Genomic DNA, 23,665 nt, shown 5'->3' on the forward strand with positions numbered 1-23,665 from the left:
TTTTCTTCTATATAAAGAAAAAATTTGGGTTTCGTAAGCAATTCTGAGATGATTGAAATGGATTGAAGACCAAGCGAAATAAAAGAAAAACCCAGTTTTTGGTATTTTGCAAACATTTATTGTTTTGATATTCTTATGAGTTGCTCTTCTTGATTTCTCTCTTGTTAACTACATATTTGTACATAAAATACCAACAACTATAGTTCAGAGAGCACACAAATGACGCGAAAACAATACAAATTTCCTTGTACTCGTTAACTATGAAATGGTTTAACACACCAACCCCTCCCGCTTCGTGAAGATGCAAAATTTAAAATTGAGTTGTAACGAGTTTTGAATAGTCTTTGACGTCGTTTTCGATTGGTAAATTTGAAGTAACTTTTTATGTGGAGATTTACCATTAAATATAAATATTATAGAGTAGAAATCTAGAAACAAACTCAATTTGCGAAATAGTCATGAAGGGGGGAGCGGGTAGCAATGCTACAATAAATAGAGAGAAAATGCATTAATCTCCAACGCTCTATAACATAGTGAAGACGTGCTCCATGTGCATTTTTTGTTTTAATTTTGTATCCTTGTATTCTCCTGTTTTTATTTGCTAGCAACTAAATATTACTTTTCAGCACCAAATTTAAATATAGGAATTTATTCTATTTTATGATTATAGGCATAGGCATATGCACATATTATTGTTTTTGTTTCATAACTTCTTAATAAGGGCTATCCAAATTTTTATAAAATTAAAGTTTATTACTTTTGCTTTTTTCTCATATTTTTTACTCATAGAATATATGTATATATATATATATATATATGTAGGTTCTAGACCTTAAGTTTATTTTAATAGTTAATTTTAAACTAATTTTAATAGTTAATTTTAAACTAATTTTAATAGTTAATTTTAAACTAATTTTAATAGTTAATTTTAAACTAATTTTAATAGTTATTTTTAAACTAATTTTAACACGCACGCACGAATATGCTTCTTTCCTCTACGAGCTGCTCACTCTCACTACTTCTTTTTACTTCCACTCACACCTCAAAGCAACGGAGTTGCCCTGCGCTCTTTTCTTATGACAGCGACGTAACTCTACTACTTTTAATTACTTTTGCGCCGCTGTCATACCTACTTTCCTACATTCGGCTATCCTGACATGTCATCCGTCCCGGATGACCCCTTAAACGCTTTCATATGTTCTGCTACTGTTTCACATTTCTTTGATCCTTCGCCATTTCCGACTCTCTCAACTACATATCTACCTCGTCTTTTCTTTTCTACTATTCGATACGGTCCTAAATATTTCTGTTTTAATTTGAGTCCTGTTCCGTATTGGGTACGTTTGATGACAACTAAATCGTCTATTTCATAATTAACTTCTTCTTTCCTACCCTTGTTATATGTATTCCTGTTTTCTTCAGCTATTTTCTGTAAATTTTCTTTTGCTTGTTCACGCATTTCATTTCTTCCCTCAAATAACTCTTCCATTACACATTCTGTGATTAACGACCCTAATGCAACATTAGTTTTTATGCGCATCTCCACCCCTGTCAAAATTTTAAATGGAGAATACTGAGTACTCCGAGCTGGAGTGCTATTGATAGCTTGTTGTACCCTTTCTACGTGTTTGTACCAACTTTCTGGCGAGTTCACACATAATTTACTGAGCATTGTAATAACTGTTCTATGTATTCTTTCTACCTGGCCGTTTCCCCGCGGAACGCCTGTGGCTATTAATAGGTGTTTGATCCCTTCGTTCGTACAATACTCTTTGAACCTGCTTGCTGTGAACGCAGTGCCTCGGTCACTGATAATCACAGCAGGATTTCCGAAAACCATCGATTGTTTATTTAATCTTTCGATTACCTCTTCTACTCCTACACTTTTAGTGGGGTATAACCACACAAACTTGGAAAATGAGTCTACTACTGTCAAAATATAGTTGTATTTTTTTTTAGTCTGATCCAACGGTCCTACATGATCGATATGATACGTTTCCAATGGTCTATTACCTTTATCTATAGGATTAAGAAATCCCTCTTTCTTTCCTGATTTACTGTTCACTACTAAACATTCGATACACCCTCTTACTACTTTGTCTACTTTTGGATTTATATTTGATATGTAATAATTTTTTTCAACAATGTCTTGAGTTTTCTTTGACCCAAAGTGGCCCTGACGATGAGCGATCTCAATTATTTCGTTTTCCATAGAGGAAGGAATAACCATCCGTTCTTTAACATTATCTTTGAATAATATATCGTGTTTTAAGTAAAAATCGCCATAATTTTGAGTTTCCAAAATTTTTCGCACAGCTTTCGTCCAGTCATCGCTTAATTGCGCATTCTTTATTCTATGGCACAACGAATCTTCCAGCAACAGACAATAAACACGGCTTAGTGCATCGACATGTTTCATGTTAGTGCCCATTCTATGCTCTATTTCGTAATCAAAATCTTGCAAGAATAGAGCCCATCTTGCTACTCTAGTAGGTACATCATCTTTTTTCAATGTACACGCGAAGGCCTTACAATCGGTAACGATTTTAAATTTGATGCCAAGCAGAAAGTATCTCCACTTTTTTAAACTTTCTATAATTGCTAATACCTCCAGTTCATATGAATGATATCTTCGTTCCGTTGATGAGGTTTTCCGACTTAGAAATTCAACAGGATGTAACTGGGCATTTTCACCCCACTGCAGCAAAATAGCCCCATATCCATCGCTACATGCGTCCGTATGTACTTCTGTTTTTGCTTTTGGATCAAATAACTTAAGTATCGGAGCGGAAATTAAAGCTGTTTTCAATTGCTGAGCAGCCAATTTTTGCTCGTCTTTTATCTCGAATTTTACGTTTTTTCGTAACAAATCACTTAATGGTTTGGCAATTACAGCATAATTATACACAAATTTTCTAAAATATGATGTTAATCCCAAAAATCGTTGAATTTCTTTGTTATCTCTTGGCATTGGAAAATTTCTAACAGCTTTTAGCTTTTCCTCGTTTGGTTTTATGCTCGAGTTTTCAATGATAAAACCTAAAAAGTTAACCTTCTTCTTTAAAATCTGACACTTCTCCCATTTAATGTTTAACCCGAAATTTTGAGCAACCTCCAACACTTCTACTAATCGTCTCATTCCTTCTTCTTCATTTTGGGATGGTATTATGATGTCGTCCATGTATACCATTGCTACACCTTTCTTTATTAATTCTCTCAACACCGCGTAAACGTATCGTGTGAACACCGCTGGAGAGTTTTTAATTCCAAATGGAGCAAATAAAAATTCATACTGTCCGCCATGCGTCACAAATGCCGTAAATTTTCGACTATCTTCTTCAATAGGCACATGAAAAAATCCATTTCGTAAATCCAATGTGCTATATACAACAGCCGACTGCAACTTTTGCAGAATATCATCTATTAGTGGCATAGGAAAGTTATCTCTAATTATTTTCGAATTTAGCTTTCTATAGTCACAGCACAACCTCTTGGAGCCATCTTTTTTCGCTACTAGAACCACCGGCGAGGCATATTCTGACATGCTTTCTTTAATAATACCCTCCTCTAGCCATTCACGTATCTGAGATTCTACAGTCTGCTGATCCGCTAGTGGTAACCTTCTTGGCCTATGAAATACCGGCACTTCATCAGTTAAAATCAATTTCATTGTTACTGGGGAGTTATTAATCTTCTTGTTCGGCTTGTAATGCTTTATAACATTTATTACCTCCTCTTTTCTTTCCTTTGGTAAATGATTCAACTGGCTTTGAACCACTACCTCCGGTTCATCCCGCTCCATTGTCACACAAATGTTATAGAGATTCCTAACTTCATTTTCACATTCTCTTACATTTTCCTTATTAAAGTCGATATGTTTTTCCTGAGACTTTCGCAAAAACTTTACATCATCTGAGGAGATCAAAATGTCAACTATTTCTAGGATATCGCTTCCTATTATGGCATCATATTGGACATCATCATCGTTTAACACATGAAGATTCAAACTGGTTTGGATACCATCTAAATCGACTAATGTTATGAAGCTACCTAATGTTTTAATCTCTTTTCCTCCTATACCCGTCAATGTTTTTCTCCTAGCTTCCAACACAATGTTTCCTAACCGCAAACAAGTGGAGTGTCTGATGATGCAGACATCGCTACCCGTATCAATTAGAGCACGTACCTTCTTCCCATTTATTCCTAAATTTTTCAAAACTCTATTAGTTCCATTTCGACGCACATCATTAATAGTTTCTATAACGAGAGAATTGTTTTTGTTTCTATTTCCTACTACCTTTTCTGGACGTTTACATTCGAATGCTTTGTGCCCTACCTCTTGACATCTAAAGCATTTATAATCTTTGATTTTGCAACTATTAGCAATATGATCCTTACCTCCACACCTATAACAACGCTTTCCATCTTTTCTATCCTCTCTTTCTATTTTTATGTCTTGTACCCCAGTATGTTCTGTTTGAAGTTTCCCTCCTGTAGTGTTTAATGACGAGTATGTGTTTCTCCTGATCTTTTCGTAAATACTTAGCTTACTCTTTAAATCATTCATGCTCGTTGCCTGGTATAATATGGTTTTGTTTGCTCTACTGTCTGGAATTCCTTCTATAAAATAGTCTATTATGCTCATTTCATCTAACTGAATTTGATTTGCTATTTCAATAATACTATACAAATATTCTCTTAATGATTCAGTTGGTTTTTTCTTTCGTCCCTTTAACATGGCATGAACCTCGTTCATTGTTAAATTTACTGTGAATTCTGCAATTAATGCTTTTTTGAGCGACACCCAATCCTTTACCTCTAACTGGCTTCTGACAAACAATTTGGCTGCGCCCTTGAGTAGCTGCTTAGCATAAATAAATTTTTGTTGATCGTTCCAGTTTACGCTAATAGCCATTTCTTCTAATTGTTCTACCCAAATCTTAACACTTGGTTGACCCACCCCTGCAAATGTAGTGAGAGAGTCTTCCACATCACGAAGCGTAAACAGTGAACGTTCTTGTATCGTTTTAACAGTTGCCATTTTGTCAAACTGTATTTCTTTGTCTTCTACATTTTCGCGCGTTTCTAATTGATAATGATCAATTAATCTTTCTCTCAATTCTTGCTTTTTGCCTTCTGTATTTAAATTTAATCTTCTAAGCTCCCCTCTTAACCCTTCTATACTCAGCGCAATGATACTGTTAATATTCATGGTGCCAGCGTTATTACAATCTTTTCAAAAAAAAATTAAAATTATGACTAAAAAGTAAATAAGTTTAAAAAAATAATATATAAATTACAAGCTAAAAAAATTAAAACGTATCAATTTCAATACGCAATCAAATAAAACAAAATGTGTACTTAAACAAAATATAAAAATTTCTGCCAGTCTCCACTGCACCGCCAGCACCCGCTACGCATCACCTTCGTCGCTCGCCAACTTCGTCAGAACAGCTTTTGCGTTGTTTGTTTTACCACCTCAGTGACTACATTCACCTCTGTATGCACTGCGTTTACTACTACGTTTAACAAAGCACATGTACTCACACACAGCTTGCTAACAACTTCGATCACCACGCCGACGCCAACTAATAACAGCAATTCTTCTTTTTTTTTCCTTTTAATTTGTGTATTTCACAATATGCAGCTCGCTTAGAACGGATCAAACATAATTTTGTTTAACTCCACAGTTATTTTAGTTAGTTTTTCATTGTTATGTTTGTCGCTTTTAGTTTAACTTTATTCAAATTTTTTATTTATTAATTTATGTCACATATTTGTTTTTAATAACTTCAGTGTAAATAACAATTTTCAATCATTCAAAGTTTAAAAATTTCGATGTTTCTTAAATCACACCTTTTGCATTTTTTATAAACTCGTTCATATATTAAATTTACACATATGCATTACATAAACACCATTTTTTTTTTATTTGACTCTTAGGTTGAGCCCCCAAAGTTTGTAGGTTCTAGACCTTAAGTTTATTTTAATAGTTAATTTTAAACTAATTTTAATAGTTAATTTTAAACTAATTGTAATAGTTATTTTTAAACTAATTTTAACACGCACGCACGAATATGCTTCTTTCCTCTATGAGCTGCTCACTCTCACTACTTCTTTTTACTTCCACTCACACCTCAAAGCAACGGAGTTGCCCTGCGCTCTTTTCTTATGACAGCGACATAACTCTACTACTTTAAATTACTTTTGCGCCGCTGTCATACCTACTTTCCTACATATATATATATTGCATATATTTATAACATAATTACATACAGTCAGAGTCATAAGTCTACAAGCAGGCACTACAAAAAACTTTGAAAATATTTTCCAAAAAAATAAATTTATATTTTATTGTTTTTTTGCACAATGTTTTTGGGAAGTTTCGTTGCATTTCTGTAAAAAACAGCCGAGATAACGGTACTTTTGTCCTAAAGAGTAGCAAAACAAGCGATCAAAAGTCTACAAGCACTTAATATAAGACAAAGTTTTAGTGTAAAATTCCTGATTTTTTATGCAATTTAGTAACTAGTTGGGTAACCGTGATGCTTAAGAACTTGCACTAAACGGTTTTTCATCGAAACTACAAGATTACTGGTCACCTGAGTTGTTATGTTATTTCGCCCCATTCCTTTAGGATTATGTCTTTCAGATGCTGTTGGATCGAAATTTATCTTTTAAAAAATTCCCATAAATGTTCAATTGGATTTAAAATCGGTGATTGTGGAGGCATATTCAACAGTTTTGGAGCAACCAAAGACGCACAATTTATGCTGTATGTTTAGGATTATTGTCCTGTTGAAAATAAAATCGATCTGTTAGTCCCAATTTGTCAGCACTTGATCGCATATTACGCTTCAACATGTTTATATAAATATGTCTATCCATTATTGTTTTCACAAACACAAGACTGCCTGTACCATTAGCTGCCATACAACCCCAGAGCATCACTGCACAACCTCCATGCTTTACAGTTGGGAAAAGATTTTGTTTAGTGAATGCTTCACCTCGCTTACGCCATACTAATTTACGTCCTTGAATGCCAAAAATACAGAACTTGGATTTATCGGAGAAAAGCACATTGTTCCAATACTCCTTAGGCATATTTACATATTTATTGGCAAAAGCAATGCGATTCTTTCGATTAATTAAAGATATGTAAGGTTTTCTTTGTGCTACTCTACCATGAAAACCGCCCCGCCTTAAAATTCTGCGTACAGTAACCACAGAAATATTTTTTGAAAAGCTTTCCTATATATTACGTACAATTTCCTTCGCCGTCAAACGTGGATTTTTCGTTACCGAATTTAATATTAAGCTGCTTTCACGGTGTGAAAGCAGTCGGTGGGCGACCAGAACGTGGATTCCGGTAGTTTTCCAATTTTTGATCACGGTATTTACCGTACAGTTCGATCTTTCAAACAAATGTCCAATTTCCCGGTTCGACTTCCCTTCCTCCCAAAATTTTATGATGATTTTTCTTTCCACGACGCTTAATTCTTTCCGGTGAGACACCATTGCCAGTTTGTAGTAAATATTTTAAGCAGAATACAATTTTTTGCCGTTTTATAATTAATTACCACAAACACAATAAGGCGCAATCCAAATTTTTACAAATTAATATTGAACTCGTAAATTTAGTTATATAGTTATATATTATAGTTATATAGTTATATACTTGTAATTCACCTTTTTCTTTTTTTCTTTTTTGTTTGTTTTGATTAAAGCCTAAATATAGAGTCATTATAATATAAATTGGTTTTTTTTCGTTGTTCTTTTTTAAGGTCAAGAAATATAGATGACAGTTGGATGTAATTAAGGAGCTGTAAGTAATTTAGTAGGACCTTTTACTTCAGCTCAATGGTAACTACGGTAGGGTAGTGAGGGTGAGTAGGTCTACACTGACAGGCATGGACAGAGACAGTACGGAGTGGCACTGGTAGACACAGTTTTATTCTTAGATAGGTTTTTTGATACATTTTTTTTTTTATTTTTATTTTTCTTATTTCACTTTTTATTTACTTTGATCACCATTATTGCATTTTTTTTTCGTTAAATAATACACTCTGGTATGATTGTTTTTCTTTGTTACGATTCGATAGTGTTATAGCGGAGTTAATAATTCACCCCTTTTCTGACCAGACCTTTACTCCGTTTACAACATATTCAAAGATGTTGAACGTAACACCGATTCAGCCATTAATGAAGGAAATTTTATAAAAAGAAAAACATAGTTTTTAAATGCCTTAACAAAAGATGGTTATGCCGGCATAAGTTGTAGTGTAAAGATTTACTTTATTGGAATAAGAACGCTTGGTTATGATCGCAACTAAAAAGTGGAAATCGTCATGGAAATATATTTCAATAACGAAAGTAAATAAATTTGAGCGAGTTAACCAATCCCTCCTCAGAGATGAAAGATAGTTCTTTCGATTACATCCTGATCATTTGTTCGAAAATGTTTTCGACGACTGACCCATATTTGAAAAGATCGGTCTCGATGATGAATAGATCCATTTTCAACTAGAAAGAAGCAACACTAGCACATTGAAGCATTATGCAAAAATTTGTACTGAATCATTCTTACCAGAAATCTTTTTAAAAAGAATTTGAAATAAGAGTCTTGAAGCGTTCTTTAAAATATAAACAAACATTTTTAATAATATGTAATAGTGCATGATATTGATGAATAAAACAAAAAAAACATGATAATATTCAGTCTTTATCCTTTTCTTTCGAAAAACAAGTTTATGATTTCTTTACTCCTTGCAAATTTTGCTAATCAATTTCTGTTTGCATAATATATGTGTGATTCTATTATATGTGTGATTATTTGGCACGAGCGTTGCTACTTTTAGTAGTTGTGTAGTACTACGTTTAAAGATATTTTCAATTACTTTGTGTAAACACTATTAGACAGGATTCATTATATTAATTTATATAATATATTTTGCTTTTATACTTACTCGAGTTCACGATCTGCTTTGTACGAGTTTCGGTAGCGTAGACGCAAACTTTGATATATATCGCTGCTATAGTTTGCGGACTGATTATGTGACAGGGTTGCTGGAAGCAAGAGAGCCATTTCTGCAAATATTGAATTTTATTAGCATATCGTTAGCATATATTAAATAGTCATTGAAATATATTAATTATTTGCTTCGTATGCATAATTCTCAACGCCATTCTCATGACCTCAAACTCCTTATAATGTACCTCAGACTCAAACTATACAAACGTAAATCGCTTACAGAGAGAGTACAGAGACAAAGAAATAGAGAAAATGTGCAATTAAAAAGAACACACAAATGTAATTAATACTACAAATTTAAATTTAATTGAAGTTGATGATAGTGTTTATAGTAATTCAATTCCTTTGCGAAGTTTATTCAAATGTGCATTGGACGAAATACCGCCTAATTTTGATTCCTTTCATATTGGTTCTATGAACTTTGTTTGTAGGCATTGGTTAGCTAAGCATTTTGCTTCAGAGTCTACAATGCATAAAAGAAATTATTTCACAATGTGTCTTCATAAGGGTAAAGTACATCTTCCACTACTAACACGAAAAGATTTTTTAATTCATTGTATGACGATCTTACATCAAATGATAAAAATATAAAGAAAAGGTCCGAAAATTATTTTGACAATATTCGAACCTACAATTCGGCTTATGCTATGGTCAGTTCGGAAGCTAATATTTCTGACGCAGTTTTAAGAGGAATGTATCATTTCAAAATTCGCGACATATTTTATCATAGAGCAGGACCCATGGTCACAGTATATGGTCGTACGCCAAATTATGCCCAGTTGTATTTTTACGATGTCGATACGGCTGTTCAATATAGAATGCGAAAGCAATCAATAAAATAAAATTCATTTCGTGCAATGAAGAAACATTGGCATAGAGTTTGCAATGTACAGAAAGAGATTTGTATGGCAATTACCGTGAATCGGGATACAGATATACGATGATATAATGGTGCAATTCGGACTGATGTTGCGGTTATATTTACGACTGTAGATGGTGAAGCACCATTTCAGAGAAATATTATATCTTTTTCAAAAACAAATGGTGTGGTTAAAAATGTATCAGTATTAGATTCTGCTTTGGATCAATTGGCATATCCTTTACTATTCTCAAATGGAAACTTGGGTTGGCACGATAATTGGTCGCATAACGTGCAACATAATTCTAATGGTAGACAGATTCGAAATAAAGTTACCATGTTACAATTTGAATGTTTTGCAATAAGAGATCAATTTAGCTTTTTGCATAAATCGCAAAAACTATTTTTGCAGTACATTGTTGATATGTATGTAAGAATAGAAGGATGTCGACTACATTTTATAAGACAGAATCAAGTGAATTTGATGGCAGATGTATACAAAAATATTACTGATTATTTGCAAACGAATCAAGTAGGAGTTGTTAGCTTAGGTCGAAAAGTGATTTTGCCTTCATCCTTCATTGGATCTCCGAGAAACATGTATCAAAATTACTTAGATGCAATTCCAATTGTTCAGCACTTCGGCAAGCCATCGTGGTTTGTTACAATGACTTGCAATCCGAATTGGCCGGAGATTGTAAATAAATTAAATTGATGTTAATGAATCATCTCATTTTAGGTCTGACATAGTTGTGCGTGTATTTAAATCGAAGTTAAAAGAACTCATATCTGACATTTGGAATAAAGATGTTTTTGGCAAAGTTGAAGCTCTTATATATTCAATCGAATTTCAAAAAAGAGGTTTGCTTCATGCTCGCATTTTCATAACTTAATGTGAAAATGACAAAATCGTCGGGCCAGCTGATGTTGATAAAATTGTTTGTGCAGAGATTCCGAATAAAAATTTACAGCCAAAATTACATGAATGTTTTGTCAGACACATGATGAACGGTCCATGCGGTGTTTTGAATCCAAGCTCTGTATGTATGCAAGATGGAAAATATTCAAAACAATTTCCAAAGGATTTCGTACAATCAACAAAAGAATCAGTTAATGATTATCCATTGTATAGACGACGCGATAATAATGTTTCCGTTGATGTTAGAGGAAAGTCTTTAGATAATCGCTAAAGTCGTTCCATTCAATCCATATTTGCTTGCAAAATATAATTGTCATATTAATGTCGAGGTGTGCACTTCCGTCAAAAGTATTACATAGGTATATATATAAGTATATATAAGGGTTTTGATAGTACAATTCTTTTAATTCAAAGTGAAAATACAAAGGAAAATGTACAGCAAGTACAAGTTGAAGTAGATAAATTTAGAAATTTCTTGAATGGTCGATATGTGGGATCAACTGAAGCAATGTGACGGATATATGAATTTTCAATGCATTTTCAGTCTCATATCATTTTTCGTCTTTACACTCATTTGCCATAAATACAAAATTTTATATTTCACGAAGTCCAAGAATGGCAAGCAGTAGAAAATCCTAAGCTTACGAAGCTATTAGCTTTCTTTCAATTGAATCAAAGTGATCCACCTGCTAAACAATATATGTTACGTATACAGAAATTCCATTGGATTATATTTGGATTGATGGTAGAAAATCTTGACATAAAAGTCAACGAGAAAGAGATAAAGTTATTACTCGCATGTATATGGCGACTCCCAAAGAAATCGAGCTATTCCATCGATTGCTTTTGTTGCATGTAAAAGGGCCAAAATCATTCGAAGATGTTCGTACTTACAATGGAATTGTTTATAGCACATTTATCGAAGCATGTCATGCTAGTGGAATTGCGTCCAACGATAATGAGTGTAGAGTTTGTCTCAATGAAGCTAAGACATTTAATTCAGCAAACCAAATGCGTAATTTGTTTGCGATTATTTGTGCCTTAAATATTTCAGCAAATGCATTAGCGCTTTGGGTGGAATTTAGAGATAATTGAAGCGAAGATTTCGTTAGAGATGGTTGTAGTGTAGGTGTTTCTTTCAATAGAGCATTATTGAAAATCGAGGATGTTTTGTTCACACATAATGTTACATGTATGTCACTTGGTTTGCCTACACCTACAATAATGCCAAAATTTGCTGGTCTCGATATTTTTGATCTTTTTGAAGAAGAATATTTATTTAATGAGCTTTATGACAGCGCAAATAATGAACAGCGTTATGTTATTGATAAAGTTATTCGTGAAGTTCAGAGTCACGATACAGGATCAAACGGATGTCATTCGTAAATTAAATTCCCTTAATCTTCGATGTATTTCGTGTGCATTTGATTAAATTGATTCCACATTATTGATTGGTGGAAAGACACTCCATAATGTTTTTAAACTGCCCATAAATCTAATGGAAAATACAGTACCGAATATAAAAAAAAAATAGTAGATATGACAGATTTATTAATTCGGCAGCATTATTCACTATCAGTTACAAGTGATGAAATGTACTGATACTTTGTTGAAAGACTTATGCGATGATTCACAAAATAAAACAAAAGACTTTTGCTGGAAAAACTTTATTATTTTGTGGAGATTTTACAAAAATTGCCCTTTGTTCCTTATGCATCGCGATCAGTAATGATTGCAAGTTGTATTACGAGTTGGGCAGAGCTCCTCAAAGAGCTAGAATTCGTTCAATTTCTAAAGAGAATTGGCAATGGTGAATCTAATTTCAGACAGTTTAGTGAAGATTTAGTTGAAATTCCAGCAAATTTGATAGGTGTTGAATATAACATAGTACAAGACATTTTTGGAGGTATGAATGAAACCATTTCATCAGATGGAATGTTAAAGTCAGTTGTGATAGCTCCAACTAATGAAGATTGTGGACTTATTCATAACGATGTATGGATCGCTGGTGAAAAAAAGGTTTATCACAGTTTTGACACAATAATTTGAGAGAATAACAGCGAGGTGGGCAACTATCCAGTAGAGTTTTTGAATACTTTGATTGTAAGTGGTTTGCCACCATATAAGTTGGAGCTCAAAATTAATGCAATAGTTTTGTTAATTCGAAATTTAAATACGAAGCAAGTATTAGTGAATGGGACGAGAATGCGAGTCAAAACAATGCATGATAACACAATGGATTGTGAAGTACTTACTGGAGTTGCTCGCGGAAAACGTATTTTGATTCCACGCACACACTTGGCGTATTCAGGGACTGCATTGCCATTTAATTTTAAAGAACTCAGTTTCCAGTCATCACCGCATTTGCTATGACAATTAACAAATCCCAAGGACAGACATTTGATAGAGTTGAAATATTGTTGAGAAGACTTGTTTTTTCGCATGGTCAACTTTACGTTGCAGCCATTAGAATTAGATCATTTGACGAGCTTAAATTTTATGTCAGTAATGAAGGTGAACATTTGGCTAATGATGAAAGGGTGTTTACGGAAAATATTGTTTACACTAAAGTTTTGAGAACTTTGAAATATAAAATATATAATTATTTTAACATTGTTAATAAATAAAGTATTTGTGCTGCTGTAAAGCTAGACTTTCTTTTTATAGGGACAAAGAAGCTTTATTAAAATTTAGAGGGGTTTTTTGAATAGCAAAGAAAGAAATAAAGGACAAACACAAAAATATATTTTTAATTTTATTGAAGTTTGGCTGACCATACAACGCTGTTTCGAGTATTGCCAAGTACTCTTCATCAGGTAGAGTACTTGGCAATACTCGAAACAGCGTTGTATGGTCAGCCAAACTTCAATAAAATTAAAAATAAATTTTTGTGTTTGTCCTTTATTTCTTTCTTTGCTATTCCATAAACCCCTCTATTGTTAATAAATTGTATTTTCTATTAGTCGATTTTCGACCACTGGCGACCCTAGTGCAGAGACCACTGACTGCATTTATTAAGTACTGCCTGTACTGCATTTATTAAGTAGAAATGTGCATGCTGAGTATTGGTTTGTAACGACACGTTTTGTTCGTTCCTATTTGCTGGAGTAAACTCAGTGATTGGTCCTGGGTCGTTGCAATAAATTTTCAAAGAATGAGTACACAGGTATTAATGACGTATTAATTTTCAAATGTGTGTTTATTAGACTTGGTTTCTTAAAGCTAACAATGCTAAAGTTAATAAGATATGTCTAAGATATCGTACTTAATATTATATGGGATTTGCTCGCTGGGATATAAACGCATACACGCTTATAGGGGATTTAATTGTGGCCTATAAACGTATTCACGCTTATAATGGGTTAATTTAGGAGTATATAAACCTGTGCACGCCTATAATGTGTTTAACTTGGAATATATAAACGTATTCACGCTTATTATGTGTTACATATAACGTATTCATGCCTATGATGGGTTTAATTAGGAATATATTAACAACAACAAAAATTTTATTTTTTATATTATTTTAATTATTTGAATTTTTGGGTGACCATACAGCTGTTTCAAGTATTGCCAAATACCCATCATCAGTGGTCTTGGAAATAATTCTTGTATTTAATTATTCGTAAATAATTATTTTTGAGACTGCAAGTACCAGGAATCGAACTCGGGTCCTGCCAAATGTGAAGCTCAGAATCAGCGCACCTTAACCAACTGATCCAAAGTCGTAAGTTTTTATGAACAATTTTACTTGCTGTGTTTATATATATAAAAAAATATATTAATTTATGTAATCATAACAATTCAGAATACTCCCAGGGAACAAGTCTTCCTATTCCCACGCTATTCCCAAGAATTTTGGCAACCATGGCACTTTATAATGACGAAAAGAACGAAAATGAGTAAAACAAAGAAAATAATTGTGTATGATATGTTGATTTAAATGTAAAAATCGCATTATTTGTCTGCTGCACAAATGATCACAAATTAATATAATGTGTACTTTATAAGTAAATAATAGAGAATTTTTATCTTATTTATTTATTTTATTGTTTAAATCTATATACATATAAGAAAGACGTGTTAGTTAGACCACTTATAACTCAAGAACGGCTGGAACGATTTTAATTATCTTTGATTTGTTGGAATCGTCTCCGCTCCGAATAGCAGAATATATTACAAAATATTGGAAAAATCCACTAATTTTAGCAAAAATAATAAATTTGAAAATTCTGTTTTAAACTGTTGACAGTTCGACAGTTTGAGTGATATTGATTTCATTTTAAATTTTTTTTTTTCAAATAGTTTAAATATTTCAAATTTCAAATGTAATAAATTCAAATATAATAAATAAATATGAGCTGAAAGTATTGATATGTTTGTTTTGTGCGAGTGCCAGATTCACCATTATATTGAATCATTGCAACCTGTTGAAGGTGCACAACATAAATTCTTCCAAATATACTTCATGGGCAATATGATGGAACAACTTGAACGTCGTTAAGAGAAAATGAAGCAATGAAAATAGCAATTCTTCAAGATCTGTAGCAACTACTTCATGAACATCTTCGTCAGGCTGTTCAAGAATGCGTTAAAGCGCATGCCACATGATAACTACAAATTTGTGATCAGAGCGGATAAACGACCAGCAGAAACACATGAACACATGAACATGAACGCTCCAACAATAGATGAAGTTGCAATCCTGATCGTTGGAGAAAACTTGAACACACGCGATATTGTGCTTACACATCGCGATACTGGGCAACTGCAACAAGTATTGAAACACGCCGTTCATATGACACGTTGCAATACCCACTGATGTTTGGGCAAGAAGATAATGGATATCACTTCAATATAAAAATGATAAACCCATTGAATGGTGGATATCAACATCATAGTTTTCAATTCAGAATACAGACGTGAGTCTTACTTCTAAGATACCGATTGTTTTTAAATCAGGTTAGGAAACTATCAAAAAATTAGTTTATGTAATCCAAAATGGAAAGAAATTGTTCAAATGCTGCTTCCTGGACATACATCAAGTGATTAGTATAACATTTAATTAATTTAATATAACATTCATTGACTGTTACGCGGTACGAAGTTCGCGGGGTCACCTAGTATATTATATAATTAATCTTTTATATATTATATGATTAAGATATGTTTAATTTATTAATCAAATAACCCCCTGTACAATATGTAATCAAACCAACAGTTCTACAAAACTTGCTTTTTATTGCTTTTTGTTTTTGTCATATTTTTTTGGCTTCAATCAAACTTCGTTGGTTTGATTCTTTCTCTTGTAAAAAAGAACTCTAAGTGTCAATACGCGGGTGCACACAAAAAATGATCAGCTAATGACTAAACAAAATAAATTGTAGGTTAGGTTAGGTTATACCGGCGATCCCAGGAGGATCCATTTAGGCCCACAGGCGTATTGTGCTACCGTATTATTGAAAAGCCAAGAACTAAAACCACCTAGAACCTTTGATAAAGCTTGTAATGCTATTTCGAGGGAGATTTCGAAGTTCGCCAAGATCCTCAAAAAAGAAAGTCCCCAAAAAATTAAGGCGACGCCGCGCATGTGCCGGACAGAAACAAAGGAGGTGGGACGCACTTATTGTAAATTGTATAAAGTCAATAAAATTCAATAACAAATTATAAAAACGCTTATAACTTTACAATATATGTATATTAAAATATCAAAAAATATAAATACAAATAATAAATAAATAAGGTAGGTGTAATATTTATATATAATATTTATGTATAAAATTTATTTAAATATATTTTGTATTCCTTGTGCATGAATTTTCTATGCAGTTTTAGATTAATTCATTGTGATGCAGTGGCGTCCATGCAGGGGTTGCTTTTGGTAAGTTACTTGCATTTAATATATTAAATAAAAATTAACCAATTTTTATTTCAGATAACAACGCGACACAAGTTACACATAGGTTGGGAATTGGTAAAAAATTTCCATCCTTACAGATTGTTACTGTAAGCAGTAAATATGCTTTGCTTTCAAATGCAAAATGAAAAAACAAAGGCTCTGTTTATTACGCGTAAGTTCAGACAGAACCCGTCGAGAGTGGGAGATATGATTATAAACTGGAAGATTATCATTAAATATCTAGGCATCACGGTGGAGAAACGATTCACATGGCTTAAACATATTCAACTGAAAAGAATTAGCTGTGCCAAAATCCTTCATCGCCTTCAACCACTATTCAAAAATGAAAATCTCAATACTAAGAACAGGATGCGTAACGTTTACCAAAGCCTAAAACACTACTATTTGCCTGCTAGAAATTGCACAAAGCCAGGCTTTGAAAAGACTTTTCAAGGTACCATGGTACATAAAGACGAATGACAGCCTTAGGGACCTCAAGACTGATCCGATCAAAAAATATGTAAAGGATAGAGCCCTGAAATTATTTACGAAAACTGACAGGCTTACCAGCACCGCGTTTTCGAATCTTAGAATGGTTACAGTCTCCTCGGAAAGGTATGCAGATCTTAGGTCAATTATTGCTTAATCTAAAGTGATAAAGTGATAAACAATAATGCAGTCAAGGCGTAGAGAGGGGTAATGAAGAAACCTCACAGTGAATAGAGAGTAAAAGTGTTCAAGTCCACTGACTCAACTAGCCTCAACATAATAATTATAATAATAATTTTCCCCACTATATGCCTACTATCTTTCTGTTGAATTTGCTCCAGACTCAGTTTCTGACATCTATCTTACTACATATTATAGCAGCACACTTTCTATTTATAAATACTGTTAATGACTTGTGTAAACACATCTATGAATATGGATTGTAAAAATGAAAAAATGACTTCAGTACTTCTATGTTATCTGCTGAAAATATAATTAGACAAGTTTTGATAACATGATAAACATCATGTTATGTTGTTCTGTTTTCTGTTACAGCACAATAATTTTAAAGAAGAAACCGCAAAATATTCCAACGATATTTGACTGCATACTACTAATGCGAAATGCTAGCCACAAGCTTTTGTTTTTGATAATATTAATGTACAGCAAAGCGATATCCTCATCTATCCAATAGATGTTATAAATATAGGACCACTGTCACTGAAGGCAACAAATTAATCAGGCAGTCCAAAAGGACTAGCTGGCGGAACCACTGTAAGAGTATTGAGAAGATACCTGAAGCAAATAGACTCCGCAAGACTTTAAGCTAAGTCAAAACACATTATGTATGTCTTCTGCAAAAACTCGATAGTTACTTGACAATAGATCGAGTAGACACCCTTGAACTTCTCCGAAAAATACACTTTCCTGGTTTCGTAACTAGTGCACCAACGTCACAAACCACTGACATGAAAGACACTGTATCCACCTGTTAGTAATATGGTATAGTTTTTCATATGGACATGGTTAAATATGGATGAACTTATTTTAATTACTTAAAACGCTTAACGGTGCTGATATTTTTTTTTGCTTTCATGTTTCGTAATATTATCAAAGGGAAAGCGTTATCTGTGGAAAAAGTTCTCATTAGATTTTCAGCAAACACGTTCGCTTTCTCAGTTGCATTTCTTGCTCATTTACCATCGGGAATTTTAACTGGCGAAATATGCTGGATAGTCACTTTATGCATTTCCATAGAGAGGTTTCGGAATTCTGGGCCGTGCTTAGCATATTGTGTGTGGTCATGGTTAATATGCCACTACACTGGAAACGTACGAATTAATGAAGTCATTTTTAAATACTTTTAAAGTATTCGCTGTTGATATGACCTCACAATTTTTTTCTTGTAGTGCATTTGATAGCGGTCGGCCTTTGGTGGTAATAAGCCTCGAACCCCAAGCGGTATGTTTAGCATTAAAGTCTCCACCAAAAATACATTTGTATTGATAATGTTCTAGAAGTTGCTTGTATTCTTTAGTTGTTATTATGCGCCTCGGTGGACTGTACAATGCGCCAGCTATGAGAAATTGCTGCTGCGCTTTAATGCGTATAGTGGTGACCTGATATTAACAAGTGCATATGTGCTCTTCTTCATGATGCTGAATGTTTCTTCTGATAATAATTGCACTTCCGTCCCTCGCATTATTCCTGGATGGGATTGTTGGTGAAGTGGGTTTCATATATTAAATAGATGTCTAGTATCCCAGTTTCTAGTGTAGCTTCAAGTTCATTTTTATTTTTGATTAAGCCGTTAAGTTGTTTGCGTTCCATGTCATAATTCGAAGTTTACTTATCATAAAATGTTTAACGATCTTTCTACTTGTTCAAGTCGATTTTCAAGCTGTTTTTTGAAAGCTTCTTACTTTAAGAAAAAGGATTGCATTAAAGCTAGCGTATCTAGTGTGCCTGCCTTTTCTGAATTTGGGTATTCAAAATTTTTGTATTCAGCACGTTTCTTAGTTTTGCTTACGGCTGTAGTATAGTTATTTTTTGAAAGTTCTATATTGCATCGGTTAGCTGTAAAACGCCATTATTTGTAATTGCACAAGATTTTCAAGATTATCTAATAACTTCAGCATAGGTGCATTTTTTCTGTGAAGTCAGGGTAGCGGCTGCTGACTGTGAGGTGCGTTTTGCTCGAGGTTTCAGATTCTCAGGCGTGGGTTGAGGTCGGTTAAGGGCGCTCATTTTGACGTTATTGCACTTTAGGAATGCGCTACTTTCTACTTTGTTCTCAAATTTTTTGCAACTCCTTAGCATTTGGTTTCGAATTTATCAGTTCCATGACGGCCTGAATACTGTACACATCTTGCTTGTTGAGAGCAGTAGTTTTTAGTATGCCCGAAAAACTGACATTTTTTGTATAATTAGATTGCTCTTTTTAACAGGTTCAATCTCAACTACGCCATTAAGTATATTTTGTATTTATAAATAATAAATAATAAAATATAAATAAAATATAAATATAATATAAATAAAATATTTATAAATAATAATTATAAATAATAAATCTTTTATTATAAATAATAAATCTTTTATTAAGACTAAACCAAAAATACAATAAAATGAATAAGCACAAATGCTTAGCTTATTATCGCTTATAGGAGTTGATACGGCATTGCAGTCCTGCATTCCAAATCTTTTTAAAATACTCGAAATATATTGAGATTGGTCAATTTTTATTAAATCTTTATTTTGGGTAATTCTTACTCCACGCACTGATGATTGTATACCTAACTTTTTCATCTCAAATTTACTAGCAAGCTGTTTTTTCACATATTTTATATCTTTTTCATTGTTCGAAAATATAAAAACATCATCGACATATATTGCAAAATCCGTAGACTATATAATCATTGTTTCAGTCTACAGACCTTGCTTAAACCATCGTTAAAGCCTTCTTGCTGCTTCATATAAATTTCTTCTTTAAGTTTACCATTTAAATATGTAGATACTGCGTCCATTTGATGAATTTTCATATCGTACTTTACGGTTAATGCTAATAATAATAATATCGATATATATCTTGATTCCTTCAGCTTGTCCGAATCCTTTGGCTAAGACCCTAGCCTTTATTCGAATCGGAATACCTTCAGTATTGCACTTTGTCTTATATACCCATTTTGATTTTATTATCTTTTTACCAGGTGGTAAATCTACTAACTCCCATGTTATATTTAGTGATAATGCATTCATTTCACTTTGTATAGCTGCATGCCATTCATCTGCGTTGGTTGGTTGTTGCCTCTTCAAGCGTTAAAGGGTCACTAGAAGCAAACTCTGATGCATACATATTGTACTTCATTAGGATCTTGTTTGCTATTCTTTCTGATCGACGATTGATATGGATGTCTTCAAGTTCGCAATTGGACTTAGAATCATGTAGTAGAGCATCTTCAGCATTATCATCCATAGCAATAACATCTTCAAATTCGGTCGAAATATCACTGCTTGCATTTTTAAGTGTCAATTCATTACTATCTTCATTCTCCCCTGAATTGATACTTTTCTATTCCAAAATATCTAGAGAGTGATATTCCTTATTATTATTCAAAATTGAATTTTCTTTATTCCCTACGAAAATAACATCTCTGCTAATAATTATTTTCTTGGTATGGGGATTGCATAACCGGTATGCTTTTTTAGTATCGCTGTATCCAACCATAATGCATTCTGTTGATTTTGAATCTTGTTTTTGCGCTTTTCTTTCGGAATGTAGACCATAGCGGTGCACCCAAACACTCGTAAAAATTTTAAGGTTGGCTTTTCACCTGTCCAAATTTCTTCAGGACTGCGGGACTTCCCCTGCAAGGGTAAAGTTTCTGCCCAATATTTTTCGTTGAGACGGTTATCAATTAGCATACAACGCATACGTTCGACTATTCTATGATTAAACCTTTTAGCGACGCGTTCTATTCTGGAGTATAAGCTGTGGTTTTGTGATGAAGAATGCCATTTTTCGTGATGAAATTATTAAAATTTGTGTTTACATACTCTGTGCCGTTATCTGTTTGTAATATTTTAATTTGCTCTAAACACTGGGTTTCATCCAATTTTTTAAATTCAATAAACTTGCTTAATACATTGGACTTTTGCTTTATGAGATACACGAATGATTTTCTTGTATAACCTTGCCAAATATCGTGCATCGCCATACGATGCAGTTTAAAGTGGACCTAGCACATCTGAGTGAATTAACTCCAATAATTCCTTAGCACGTGTCCCTTCTTTTTTATTTGTAAGCCGTATATGTTTTGCTTTGATAAATACTACACATTGATCACTTCTGTTATTGTTGAAATTAACGCCGATACACGAGATTCTAATGTCATTGAGATTTTTATCACACACAAGTCCCATTCTACGATGCAATAATTAATGATCATTTTTAACAGCAACTGAAAACACTTTATTTTTGTGTTTGTTTCTAATTGTAAGTGGTTTGCAATTCAATTTGAAAGGATTATTATATAGGTTTGCTATAGCTATTAAATTTCGTTCTTTATCAAAGATGTTGCACGTTTTGTTTTCAAAAATGATGTCGCTTTTTTAACCATCTCACTGACAGAGATAACACTTGCATATAAGTTTGGAACATATTCCACATTTGTGGGAGTACCATTTATATTCCCTTTTTCCGATAAAGAAAGTTTCACATCACCAACACTTCTACTGTCATTTCCGTTTGGTTAGCAAAAACTATTACATGATTTTTTACTTCTAGTAAGTTATTTAAAATGTTTTTGTCATTTGTTAAATGATTTGTTGCTCCGGAATCTATGTACCAATGCTTGCTTGTACTGCTGTTATTCTCATATTTTTTAACCATAGCTTTTGTGCATACTCAAATATTTTTACTCACTGTACTCATAGCAAAATTGTTTTTGTCGTTTTTATTTTTTCCATATTCGCGAACATTTTTGTTATTAAAACGATTTTGCTTAGAACAGTTTTTAGCGAAATGTCCATACACCCCGCAACAACCTTTGATTATAAGCACCGACTTTGCTTATCTTTTCCAAACGTCAACATTTTTCGAAGTGAAGTGAGCTATTATGTGTTGGAAACATTTTTCACCAAGAAATTGTTAATTTTACACAGTATATTATATTAAAATTTCACTAAGAAATTGTTTATTTAAACAATATGTTATTTAACAATTTCACTAAGTATTTGCTAATATAAAACAATACACCTTTTAGCGTGACTTGCGGCCCATAACCTGTTAAAATAAATATTTTGTTAAGACTAAACTAAAAATACCATAAAATAAATAAGCATAAAATGCATTGGCAAATGAATGATGTTGCCAGATTGATATATTCGTTCCTTGTAAAATTTACAGAACAGTATTCCGTGTATTTTGTTCAAAAGTCAGCATAAAGATATTGAGGGGGCTTTTCGTTCTCTGCTGTAGTTTATTGACAGCATTCATAATTTTAAATCCTTTAGACTTAAGATCATTTATAATGTCAACCGGACGACACGAATGGTGAAGATTTTTGACCATAACCCTGAGTGGACGAGGCTGTTTGACTTAGTAAGTATATCATGAAGCTTGATTTGCTAAAAATAACGTAGTGAGACTTCTCTAATCTGAACTATCTGCAGTATTCATTTTATATACTTCCTTATTAAGCCATTTAATTTTATATTCGTTTTTAGCATGATTTTGAACAGTTTGTTGTAGTACATTATAGTTTGTGAGACCTAAAATCATTATGGGTGGTGGCTTTCTGTTTATAACAGATTTTTCCTTAAGTTTTTGTATATTTTGATCTGTTTGAGAGTTGGCTATTACTGACGACTCTTCATTAAATTCTACTTCTGGTGAAGACTCTGCTTTTCCCTTCTTATGTCTCTTATTAATTTAATTTGTTTTGCGAGTTCTTGAAGTTTACGACATACACTTAGCAGAAAAACTCTGCGTACAGAAAGTAAATTTTGTTTTAACAAGAAAAAAATTATTAAATAAATAGATTTTTTAAATCAGTTTTATTTTTTATTTGTACTTCAATTCGTTATCTTCATTTTAAGCTAAAACTTATTTCTAACAGATTAGTAGAAAAATTAAAATAATTAAAAATGTAAAAAATCAGCGCTTCGGTGGCAGAAAAAGTCTGCGTACAAGAGTTTAAAAAGCGTCAAAATATATTATTTTTTCAAAGATTTTACGTTTTTAGTAACTTGTTGGATAACCTTTCTTTTTTATGACCTCCATAAGTCGTTTTGGTATCGAATTGACCACCTTAGCAGTTTCATCGTTGCTTATTTTGCCCCATTCCGTGTCTCTTACGTTCTTCAGCATTTCTTTGGAGGTTATATTGTATTCACATACCCAACGCTCCAGTAAATCCTGCAAATTTTCTATAGGATTCAAATATGGCGATTATGGTGGCGTTTTGATTT

The 23,665-nt window shown here is 33.0% G+C and overlaps 1 protein-coding gene across 1 annotated transcript in view; it reads right to left on the reverse strand.

The window, feature by feature from the left end:
* Window positions 1-8,966: 8,966 nt before the first annotated feature.
* LOC119666184 overlaps window positions 8,967-23,665 on the reverse strand; it is a gene marked incomplete at its 3' end in the record, with an annotated part of 34,233 nt that continues 19,534 nt past the window's right edge. Inside the window, 1 exon segment of the mRNA XM_038075467.1 lies at window positions 8,967-9,087. Coding sequence (XP_037931395.1) covers window positions 8,967-9,087 — 121 coding nt within the window.

The sequence above is a fragment of the Teleopsis dalmanni genome, chromosome 1 (assembly GCF_002237135.1).
Source record: "Teleopsis dalmanni isolate 2A chromosome 1, ASM223713v2, whole genome shotgun sequence".
Classification (NCBI taxonomy): domain Eukaryota; kingdom Metazoa; phylum Arthropoda; class Insecta; order Diptera; family Diopsidae; genus Teleopsis; species Teleopsis dalmanni.